At 38.9% G+C, this 12,756-nt stretch overlaps 1 protein-coding gene across 1 annotated transcript in view; it reads right to left on the reverse strand.

Moving 5' to 3' along the window:
• The window catches only part of LOC115221619 (centromere-associated protein E-like), a 49,204-nt gene that overhangs the window by 26,717 nt on the left and 9,731 nt on the right, over positions 1-12,756 (reverse strand). The window contains 5 exon segments of the mRNA XM_036510969.1: positions 1,583-1,713; positions 5,741-5,815; positions 7,029-7,096; positions 8,484-8,568; positions 10,054-10,164. Coding sequence (XP_036366862.1) covers positions 1,583-1,713; positions 5,741-5,815; positions 7,029-7,096; positions 8,484-8,568; positions 10,054-10,164 — 470 coding nt within the window.

Here is a 12,756-nt window from a genome sequence, read left to right on the forward strand (position 1 = left end):
GCATAGGCATGGCTGTGTGGTTAAGAAGTTTGATTCCCAACCACATGGCTTTGGGTTCAGTCCCATTGCAGGACACCCTGAGCAAGTACTTTCAACTATAACTCAGGGCTAACCAAACTCTTGTGAGTGCATTTAGCATGCAGAAAACAAAAGAAGCTCATTGTGTGAGTGTGTGTGTGTGTTTGTGTATGTATATATATATATATATATATATATATATATATATAGAGAGAGAGAGAGAGAGAGAGAGATAAATTGACAGATAGATATAATTAAATTCAATATATACATGTTTAAATTTTTTGGGCAAAAGCCTTGTAATGAGCTCTTAAAAGCTGTGCTCCTCTATGCCAGCTACCACCTTTTAGTTCCATCTTCTAAGGTAATCTGATGGTATGGTTATACAGCAAAGAATCCCTTTCAGTGTAGGATAATAATAATAGAAATAGTAATAATAATAAAAATAACAACAACTAGTAGAACGCGTGGAGTGTAGAGCCATATGTTGTGATTCATTAATAAAGCTTATGAACTTCCATCCACAAATTATTATTGTTATAGCGGTCACATTCAAAATGTGACCGCATGTGTACCTTTGGCGATTTTTTTCCCTCTGTCTACCCTTCTCCTATGTTTCCGACGAAGAGCTCCACTCGAAACGTTAAACCCTCCTTCTTTCCTGAGCATCCAATAATACTATATTTATTCCACGTCCTCGCATTGTTCTGTTTTGTTGTGCTTTCATGTTTGGATTAACTATATATATATATATATCGGGTCATTAAGAATAAAATGTTCAATTTTCTTATGCACCAAGTTTGACAGTCGTCAACTCTAATGCTTTATCCTGACAATTCTGTTTTACAATGCCAGACCAAATTAAAAAGAAAATAGTTCTAACTCAATTTATTAGGAAATCAATTAATCTAAATGGGATGCAGTTCAATTTTGTGCCAGAAAGACGTACTACTGATACTTTTCTGCAAGAAAGGCAACTGTAGGATAAGTACTAAGCATTTCAGCTTTATAGATACTGATATATGCATACCCACATACACGTACAAACATGTGTGTGTCTGTTTTGTTCTTTAATAGCAGTATCGCTCAGCGTTGCTCGGATTTGTAAGGGAAATAACTATATAAGCATTTTTAGAGAGTTACTTCCCTTATATAAACCGAGCAAAAAATGCATTAAAAAAACGAAAAAATGATGGTATATTTTTTTTTAAATCGTAGACTCATCGTAGACGCGTGCTAATACCCAGAAGGGCTCGATATGAATCACGACTATAAGATACCCGCTTTTGGTTAAACTGCACCGCAAAATGCGGGAGTAGTTAGGAATCGAAATCGGAGGAGACAGACTCTCACACAACTTCAGTTTTATATATAAAGATATGCCATAACCAAATGGTTTGACAAAGAGATATTATTAAAATATCAAGCTTAAAAAAGCACTTATATGAATATGATTGACTAAAATGTGGTGACTCAGTATGGCTGCAATCCAATGACTGCAACTAGTAAAAGGAACAAAGAATAAAACAGTAGTTAAAAAAAGAAAGCTATTTCTCGTACAAACCTGATACCATCACTAAGTTTGCTGATTACTTGTCCTAAAACTGAGAGACTTTTATTGATAGCACAACCTTCCCGGAATCGGTCACCAGTATTTTCAGAACATTTTTCAGATCCAGCTAAATCTATGAAATACTGCAAAATTGAAAAGTAGTGGAGGGAAGAAAAAAAAACTCAATATTATCCTGTGTTACAAAATGCATTTAAATGTTCATCATCTATCGTTACAAGTGAAACGGACAAGTGTTAATCTACATCAAACGAGGTCCCTAATGAGCACATGTTTTACAGTACAAGTCTGCAGAACTAAACATCTAACACTTCATCATCATCATCATCTTCGTTTAGCATCCGCTTTCCATGCTAGCATGGGTTGGACGGTTCAACTGGGGTCTGGGAAGCCAGAAGGCTGCACCAGGCCCAGTCTGATCTGGCAATGTTTCTATGGCTGGATGCCCTTCCTAACGCCAACCATTCCGTGAGTGTAGTGGGTGCTTTTTACGTGCCAGACAAGGCTGGCAACGGCCACGATCGGATGGTGCTTTTTAGTGCCACCGGCACGAGGCCAGTCGGGGCGGCGCTGGCAACGGCCACGTTCGGATGGTTCTCTTACGTACCACAGCTGCAATTTCTATTGATGTTGATCAATTTCAATTTTCACTTGCCTCAACAGGTCTTCACAAGTAAAATTGTGTCCCAAGAAGGAAAGGTATGCATAAGTGGACTGGCTACACTGTGTAACAAAATTTTAATGTCTTTTTTTTTTTTTTTTGTCTTTGGTAAGTAAGTGTTTTTTCCTATTTGCTCCTATTTAGAAATCAAAGGAAATTCTTGCTATTCCCTTCAAACTTTGGCTTTTGTGATCTGGACATCAATGTTTTGAAACTAACCTATTTTCCTTTACATCTCAGACAGAGCCAGTGCTGAGATGCTGAAGAAGAAGTGGATCTTTTCGCCTTGACTGGCAGTTTTTAAAAAAATTTGTAGTGGTGTTATATGAATTGTCACCCATAATTATGACCCTAGTATCGATCTATTGCATTTCAATCTGGGTTAGGGTTAGGGGTGAGGGGAAGGGTATCTTTTTTTCTTCAGAAATGTAAATAAACCCAATCTGTTTCTTAAATGAGGGACATTGTCATATGGCAGAAAATATTTTCACCTCAATAGACGTCATTGATTGGTTGAAATTGCAGAAAATATCTTACAAACTACAGAATTTTCTCAAGAAAGCCAAAGAGAAAAAGATGTTTTAAAAACACATTCTACCAGTATACAAAGTTTAAAAGTGTTTAGTTACATGGAAATTATTTAAAAAACTGCCGGTCAAAGCGAAAAGATCCGAAGAAATATCATTATAGCAAATATTCTGCTCAATATCACAGATTTACTTGACCTTAACTACCCTTAGTAGTTGACGATATGCGCATCTCTGATTATGAGCAGAAGTAGTGGAGGAACATCACAGCCATGTGTTAAGAGGGATTCTTGGGGTTTGAATAAATGTAACAAAAGCAAAGTTTCAAAGAAATATTAGCCATTTTTCATACTCTCAAGGGGTAACTAAACAGGGTTGTTACCCAAGGACAAAAATTGTCTTAGTGTAATTTACAATTCTATCTGCATACACTTAAAAGATATTAGATACAAAATTTCACTGGAAAGTTATGTGCCTTCCACAAATCCCAGGATGTTATATAACTATAAATTCCTTAACTATAAACGTGACTAGAATTAAGGGATTCTTTTGAAAACGAACCAAATGCACTAATAATTCGTCATGTTTTCTATTATATCTTACGTGGCCGTTGCCAAGCGCCGCCTCAACTGGCTTCTGTGTCGGTGGCACATAAAAAAAGCACCATCCAAACGTGGCCGATGCCAGCGCTGCCTCGGCTGGCTTCTGTGCCGGTGGCACATAAATGGCACCATCCAAACGTGGCCGATGCCAGCGCCGCCTCGACTGGCTTCTGTGCCGGTGGCACATAAAAAGCACCATCTGAACGTGGCCGATGCCAGCTCCGCCTTGGCTGGCTTCCGTGCAGGTGGCACGTAAAAAGCACCCACTACACTCGCGGAGTGGTTGGTGTTAGGAAGGGCATCCAGCTGTAGAAACACTGCCAGATCAGACTATGGCCTGGTGCAGCCCCTGGCTTCCCAGACCCCAGTCGAACCGTCCAACTCGTGCTAGCGGCGGAAAACAGACGTTAAAAGATTATGATGATGATGATGATATAGACACGCAATGACACAGACATATACAACATATAATATGCGTGTGTGTATATGAGAGTGAGTAAGTTACAATAGTCCTCACCTCTCCTGAAATTGAAACCAGTCTCACAGGGTTAACCTTCTCAACTTTTCCTGGAACTTTCAGCTTTTTTCCTGGAACTCACAGCTGAGTGGATTGGAGAAAGGTGAAATGAAGTGTTTTTTTTGCCCAAGAACACACATTCCGCCTGTGTCAGGAATCAAAACCACAAATCTTTATATTCGTGGAGTGTTTATATATCCTAACCACTAGTAAGAGCAGAATTAAAATCTACATCTCATTATAAGGTAGGTGTGAGAGGTGAATCCAGCCATTTTAATATGACAGTAGAATATTTGGAGTGTAATATGGCAGTTTTTAACACGGAAGCATTAAAGACCAATGCTTTAAGACTATCATTGATTTAAAATTTTTACACCAATACACATATTATATACATACAGATATTTGTATATCATCATCATCATCGTTTAACGTCTGCTTTCCATGCTAGCATGAGTTGGACGATTTGACTCTTTTATCTCTCTCTTTACTGAGCCAAACTTATTAGCTAATCCCTTAATATTTTTGTTCATCCTCATTGATAATTACTCACAGGTGTGGATGTGTGGTTAAGAATCTTGCTTTCCAACCATGTGGTCTAAGGATCAATCCCACTGTTTAGCACCTTGGGTGAAAGTTTTTTGTTATAGCCTTGGGCTGCAGAAAGTCTTGAGCAGATTTGGTAGACGGAAACTGAAAGAAGCCATCTGTATGTGTGTGTGTGTGTGTGCCTACACTTGTCATGACAACATCTGATGGTTGTAAATAAGAATCACCATCATACAAACAATGTCATTTCATTTGTTGTGTCTGGCCATGGGGAAAAAAATTCTCTTGCTTGGAAACATTGGTGACAGCAAGAGCATCAGTCATAAAAAAATCTGCCTCAACAATTCATGACTGATCCATGCCAGCAAGGAAAAGTGGATGTTAAATAATGATGGTAGGATGATATTTAAAACACTGAGGTGATTATTTTTGATGTTGAAAATATTGGTAATAATCGGATCCAACTCTTTTATGACTTAAATACGTGATCACAAACCATAATAAAATGAACTGCTCAACATGAAGGATTAGCTATGTTCATCTCCTAGATATGGCTAGGTTATTCAATCTTTTCTTTCTCAAAACTATAATCTTCTAGGTTACTTTTCCTTAATATTTCATGTCATCACTAACCTCTATTTCCCAAGTACTGTATTTTCTGGTCATACAATTGAATTATCAGACCAAGATTTACAGTCAAATACAAAGTGGGTTACTATATATACCAAGACTATGGAAGACCAAAATTCCATGTGAAATGCAGCAAGATTCAGAAGGACAGTGACATCATCATCATCATCATCATTTAGCGTCCGCTTTCCATGCTAGCATGTGTTGGACGGTTCAACTGGGGTCTGGGAAGCCAGAAGGCTGCACCAAGCCCAGTCTGATCTGGCAATGTTTCTACAGCCTGGATGCCCTTCCTAACGCCAACCACTCCGTGAGTGTAGTGGGTGCTTTTTTACGTGCCAGACGAGTCTGGCAAACGGCCACTATCGGATGGTGCTTTTTACGTGCTACTGGCACGGGGGCCAGGCGAGGCTGGCAACGGCCATGAACGGATGGTGCTTTTTACGTGCCACCAGCACGAGGCCAGTCGGGGCGGCGCTGGCAACGGCCACGTTCAAATACTGTCACTGTCTTTTCACATCCTGCTATGTAATATGTTGACTTGCATGCTGGAAAATATGGGAAATATAGTAGGGACAACCTCCTTTTATGTAACTAGACAAAATCTCTTACTGCCTATGGATGAGGGGAAGAAAATTATTAGATGTAAAACTAAAATATACTTACCAATAAAGAAAGTCGCACAGATTCATCTCTTAAATCATCATCATCATTATCCTGTCGTTCTTGGCTCTCAATAATCTACAAATATCAATCAGATTTCATGTATAGGCACAAAGCAAGTTCCTGTAGAAGATGGTATAATTGACTCATAGTCAAGTAAATAATACTGTATATTACTGGTGACAATCATCATCATCATCATCGTTTAATGTCCGCTTTCCATGCTAGCATGGGTTGGACGATTTGACTGAGGACTGGGGAACCAGATGGCTGCACCAGGCTCTAATCTGATCTGGCAGAGTTTCTACAGCTGGATGCCCTTCCTAACGCCAACCACTCCGAGAGTGTAGTGGGTGCTTTTATGTGCCAGACAGGTGGTACTGGCAACAGCCATGCTCAAATGGTGTTTTTTATGTGCCACCTGCACAGGAGCCAGTCCAGCAGCACTGGCAACAACCTCACTCGAATGTGTTTTTTTTACATGCCACCAGCACAAGTGCCAGTAAGGCGACACTGGTAATAATCACGCTCAAATGGTGCTTTTTACATACCACTGGCACAGAAGCCAGTTAGCTGCTCTGGCAATGAACACACTCAGATGGTGCTCTTAGCACAATATATATTATAAAGAAGTAAGGCAGTGAGTAGGCAGAATCATTAGCACACCAGACATTTCGTTTGTCCGTATGTTTCTAGTTTAAATTCTGCCAAGGTCTGTTTTGCCTTTCATTTTTTTGTGGATCAACAAAATAAGTACCAGTCGAACATTTGGATTAATATAATCTCTTTCTTTACTACCCACAAGGGGCTAAACACAGAGAGGACAAACAATGACAGACAAACAGATTAAGTCGATTACATCGACCCCAGTACATAACTGGTACTTATTTAATCGACCCCGAAAGGATGAAAGGCAAAGTCGACCTCGGCGGAATTTGAACTCAGAACGTAGCGGCAGACGAAATACCGATAAGCATTTCGCCCGGCGTGCTAACGATTCTGCCAGCTCGCCGCCTTTATTATTTGGATTAATATAATCGACTAGCTCCCATCCCTGGAGTTGCTGGTCTCATGCCAAAATTTGAAAACAAACTATATTTTATAAAGCAGTTGGTGGTTTGAAACAGCAATATAAATTACCTCTAGAGCCCAAGAGAGTTATTGAAAGAGCTGGTGCTTCTAACCCATGGCATAAAGTTGATGTCAGGTGAATTCATTACAGTGTGAATGCCACTAAGGAAATGATGCAGAATGAATAATTAAAAAAAAAAAAACTGCTGATTTAACTTACCATACAAAATATTGCATGTGATCTAGAGCTCTCTTCATTTCTGGCTGTTTCAGCCACACGTCTTCTTGCTGGAAGAATGAAAAGAACAAGAAGATTTGAGATGTTAGCGGGGTTCCTATAACCCAGCAATATACGGGTCAGAAAGCTTGCAGTGATACATTTTAAATCCAGCTGAGAGCAATGAAAGACAAAGTTAATCCTTCTAGACTTTTTTTTTTAAATATTAATACTAGGCACAGAAATGGCAGTAAGGTCAAAAACTTTGCTCTACAATCAGTTAGTTTAAGATCCAGTCCCATTCCATAGCACCTTGGGTGACCAATGCTTTGTCAGTGAGCTAGGTAGACAGAAACTGTGTGGAATCCCATCATATGTGCATGTGTACTTTTGTATTTGTTCTTACTACTGCTTGATAACCAACGTTGATTTGTTTACATCCTCTTAATTTAGCAGTTTGGCAAAATAATCCAATAGAATAAATACCAGGCATGAAAATATGTACTGGAGTTGATTTGTCTGACTAAACCTTGGACAAATGCCTTTTACTGTAACCCTGGGCTAACCAAAGCCTTGTGAGTGAATTTGGTAGATGGAAACTGAAAACCCACCTTTCCATAACTGCAAGGGTTAGACAGTATTTGTCGAGGTGGATATTCTATGGCCAGACACCCTTCGTGTTGCTAACCCTCATCTGTTTCCAAGCAATATTTCCCTTTGACCAGACATGTTTTCAGAGAAGATTGGGAACAAAGGATACCACATGCACAACATTTTGAAGCAAAGAGACAGTAGCACATGCATACATAAAAACATACATATATACAACAGGCTTTTTACAGTTTCTATCAACCAAATCCGCTCGGAAGGCTTTCATTGGCCCAGTGCTATAGTAGTTGGAACTGAACCAGAAACCATGTGTATGGAAACAAATTTTTGACCACTGCCACAACTGCTATAGAATAAAGATTGAAACAGATCAAAACCAGCCAATTCTTGCTGGTGTTGCTCTAAGACTACAAGCCTGTCTTGCCAGAGCAGAATTCTGATAAAAAATAATGCCAACCCTGATCTTCCCATCTTTTCCTTTATCAGGTATAAATTTTCTAGGAGTAAACCTTAACCCTGAACCATGTTTTAACCCTTTAGTTTTCACATTATTCTGCCAAAACTAATGCTTTTTTATCCACAATGTTTTGAACTAATCATGCATTATCTTGTAGCTATGAGATTTTGATGAGGTAGCTGTTAATTTTTAAGATGATATTGTAGGGTTGGTGTGAGAGACCAGATCTGGCCAGTTTGAACATAAAACAAGCAGAATACTTTTGGGCGGATATGGCCGGTTTAAATGCTAAAGGGTTAAAGAGAGATTTAACTACTATTTCTAGAAGGTTAGACAAGACAGAGGTTCCTTTACTGGTTCAAAACCAGCACTAGGAATAGAAATATACTTACAATCTCCTTTCTTCTTAATGGCTAACATATCATCTATGTTTTGAAAGACCATTTCCTTCAGCCCACTCACATGAACCACTCGATTCTGGGAACAATGGAGAAAGAACAAATTAGCTTGCTCCAAGAAACTTTTCTTCATGGAAATATCATATTTGACAGCATAGATGAAGGGAGGAGGAGGGGAAGAAGAAAAGGAAGGCAAAGAAGAAGAAAGCAAAGAGGGGGGGAGGAGGGGAGGAGGAGGAGGAAGAAGAGGAAGAAGAAAAAGTGGAAGAAAAGAAGAGGAAGAAGAAAAAGAAGAGAAGAAGAAAAGAAGAGAAGAAGAAGAAGAAGAAGAAAAAGAAGAGGAAGAAGAAAAAGGAGAAGAAAGAAAAAAGAAGAAGAAAAAAAGAGGAGGAAGAAGAAGAAAAAGAAGAGGAAGAAAAAGAGGAGGAAGAAGAAGAAAAAGAAGAGGAAGAAGAAGTGGAAGAAGATGAAGAAGAGGAAGAAGAAGAAGAAAAAGAAGAAGAAGAGGAAGGAGAAGATGAAGAAGTGGAGGAGGAGGAAGAAGAAGCAGCAGCCAGTGCCACCACCACCATCATTTAATGTCTGTTTTCTTTGCTGGCATGGGTTAGATGGTTTGACAGGAGCTGGTTAGGCAGAAAACTGCACCAGGCTTCACTGTCTGTTTTGGTAGGGGTTTTACAACTGGATGCCCTTCCTTACACCAACCACCTTACAGAGTGGATTGAGGGCTTTTTATACGGCACCAGCACATTTTCCCCAACAAAAATTGTTACAGGCATGACCCTCCATGTCTCACACACAATCAGTGCCCCTAACCTCAAGATCCTTTGAATGAATCACATGCTGCACAGCCTAAAAGCATTTTGGCCTAGCATACTGCAGCCCATTTTGTGTTTGTGTGTGTGTGGCTCCTGCCAGAGAAGTACTCTTAACTTCCATATTAATCCTACCAGAATCAGAGGACCTACAAAGGACATAGATTACAGCATCATCTCCAAGACCAAACTGTTAAAAAATATATTTTAAAAATCATTAGGATACATTGACCCCAACAGATTACTGTCCGATCTAGAAGAAATTTTTTTTTTTATCCACTACCATAAAACTAGTAGAGGCACATGGCCTAGTGGTTAGAGCAGCGGACTTGTGGTCGAAGGATCGCGAGTTCGAATCTCAGACCGGGTGATGTGTGTGTTTATGAGAGAAACACCTAAGCTCCACGTGGCTCAGGTAGAAGGTAATGGCAAACTTCTGCTGACTCTTTCACCACAACTTTCTCTCACTCTTTCCTCCTGCATCTTGCAGCTCACCTGCAACGGACCAGCATCCCGTCCAGGTGAGGAACCTATACATCAAGGAAACTGGGAAACTGGCCCTTATGAGCCAGGGATTGCTCCAGAAGGAACAAACAAACAAACCATAAAACCAAAGCTAAGACCAGCTTCTAAAAGCCTGTAGCAGGGTTAGATGGAATTTTGAAAAAAAAATTACCACTCCAGTTACCATCAGCATATCACAATGACAGAACAGAGATAAAAAGAAATCTTATTGCAATATTATTTACCTCATCTTCCAATAGCTTCAGTGTCTTTTCTTCAACATCAAGCAAATCAGTGATTTTTTCATTATATATTTCCATGTATGAAACTCGCAGAAGAAACTGTCGATTTGGAGCCTTCAAATAAAAAAGAAAAGAAATGATAAAAAGAAGTCTTTCCCATTCTCTTACAACTGCCTTACAATGTCAAGACAAGGAGAACACAAACATACATGTAAACACACACATACTTATGTATGATGAGTTTCTTTCAGTTTCCGGCTACCAAATCCAGTCACAAGATTTTGATCAGCCTGAGATTATAGTAGGATATACGTGCCCAAGATGCCACACAGCGGAACTGAACTTGAAATCATATTGTTGAGAAGCAAAGTCCTTAACCACAAATTTATCTCTATAAACATTAAGGATAAGAAAAGGATCACTTTATGGTCCACAGTCCCAACACTGTTAAACCAATATAGTTTATAGTTTCCTGTACTAAATACTATATGGAACTGGAGGCGCAATGGCCCAGTGGTTAGGGCAGCGGACTCGCGGTCATAGGATCGCGGTTTCGATTCCCAGACCGGGTGTTGTGAGTGTTTATTGAGCGAAAACACCTAAAGCTCCACGACGCTCCAGCAGGGGATGGTGGTGATCCCTGCTGTACTCTTTCACCACAACTTTCTCTCACTCTTACTTCCTGTTTCTGTTGTACCTGTATTTCAAAGGGCCGGCCTTGTCACTCTCTGTATCACGCTGAATATCCCCGAGAACTACATTAAGGGTACACGTGTCTGTGGAGTGCTCAGCCACTTACACGTTAATTTCACGAGCAGGCTGTTCCGTTGATTCGGATCAACCGGAACCCCTCGTCGTCGTGACCGACAGAGTGCTTCCACTATATGGAACTGAATATGCTGGAAAACAGTTTTTAATACAAAATAACAAATTTCTAAGAGGGAAAAGTCCAATTTAATTAAGTGACCAAGATGTATGACTAGCCTTACATAATTAACCCTTTCCAGATCATATTGCTAATGAAATACACTACCAATTGTTTGTGAAATACAGGCATCTCCCACTTTTGGAAGAGGTCCATTCTTAAAGAATTTTGCAATAATCTGAAGTTCTGTAATGTGAAACTGCTTTCCCCCAAAGGCACCACACCTAACATAATGCAAGAGACGATGACAATCATCAATTTGGAGGTGTTTATATTAAAATAACCAACTATTTCTTTGTTATGCTGGTGTTTGGAATATGACTTAACCCTTTCATTACTGTATTTATTTTGAGATGCTCTGTGTTTCTTAAAATTACTTTAAATGTAACAAAGAATTTAATAAAATAACTTAGTCATAATTCAGCTAGTGTCACGATCATAAATTGTGACTAAGGTTTGGTGGAAGATTTTAATTCGATACTTAGGAAAACAAGACATTTGTACGACAAAGCCAGAGCCAGTTTTGGCTAGGTTGGTATCAAAAGGGTTAAAGGGTCTTAAATAAACTTATGAAATCAGAAATTTCTCATCATCAAACATCTCAGGTAAGTTAGCAACTAAGGAATAATGCAGATATTACAAACCACCGCAATTACCCCATGACATTCACTGCAACCATGTGTCCCCTATCACGTGACGAAGCTATTTCCAGATTTAGATAGGTCTTCACTCCATATAAAATTTATCAGTAAGAATGTAGCAGAGAAAGCTTTGTAATTGTGACATCCTTTAGGACACTATCAAATGACATAATCAAACTATCTTTCAGCCAAACTGTAAATTGGCTGAGCAGAAGCCAATTAGGCTATCTTGATTAGTTCTATAACTAGCCAATTAGTAACCACCTTCCTGAGCCTCTTTTGCAGTATTTAAGGGAAATATAGTTAAAAATAGAAATGTAAAGAGGAAAAAAAGGCTTTCGCTAGCAACTGGAGAATATTAACACTCTCATCGTGTCTCTCTGTTTAAGAGCACATTATGATAACATTCAAACTGTTTGAGAGTTTTCCTACTTCTGTTAACTTGTTGAGAAAAATTTCTATAACCTTTGGAGACAAAGCCTACTAATGACTTTATACTTAAGACACAGCCATTTTCACAGGAGACAAAAATGCAGAAGTTATTTAATGTTCAGCTACAAAATATAACTGAATCTCAAAAAGGCAAAGGAAATTATGTGTACTTTTGAAGAGATAGTTGATTTTTGTTCTTTGTAGCAAAACTAGTTATCTTTTAATAGTTAATCTATATATATAAAGCTGAAGTTGTCTGTGTGTGGCAGGTTTGGTAGCCTTCAACTAACACTATCTCCTCCGAGACCCCACGGTGCAAGATGACCAAAATTGAGAGTATGATAGAAGAAGGTTTGCTCTTCATTCCGTATGAAATAAAATTCAAATCGGACCATGTTAACACCAAAAATTATTTACATCAAAAAGCTGCTCTTTTTCTATGAAAATCCCTATTTTTTACGATTTTTGACAATTGTGTCGCCATTTTTCGGTGTATTTCAACCAAAAAAATGTTCACTTAAAGAGAATAACAAGCTACATAATGCAACATTTTTACTTCTCAAAAATTCCAATTCTAAAGGGTCGAAACAAACCCAAGCAATGCCGGGCGATACTGCTAATAATTGTAATATTTAATGCATACTCTCTTTTTACTCTTTTACTTGTTTCAGTCATTTGACTGCGGCCATGCTGGAGCACCACCTTTAG

This window comes from Octopus sinensis, linkage group LG18 (genome assembly GCF_006345805.1).
Source record: "Octopus sinensis linkage group LG18, ASM634580v1, whole genome shotgun sequence".
Taxonomy (NCBI): domain Eukaryota; kingdom Metazoa; phylum Mollusca; class Cephalopoda; order Octopoda; family Octopodidae; genus Octopus; species Octopus sinensis.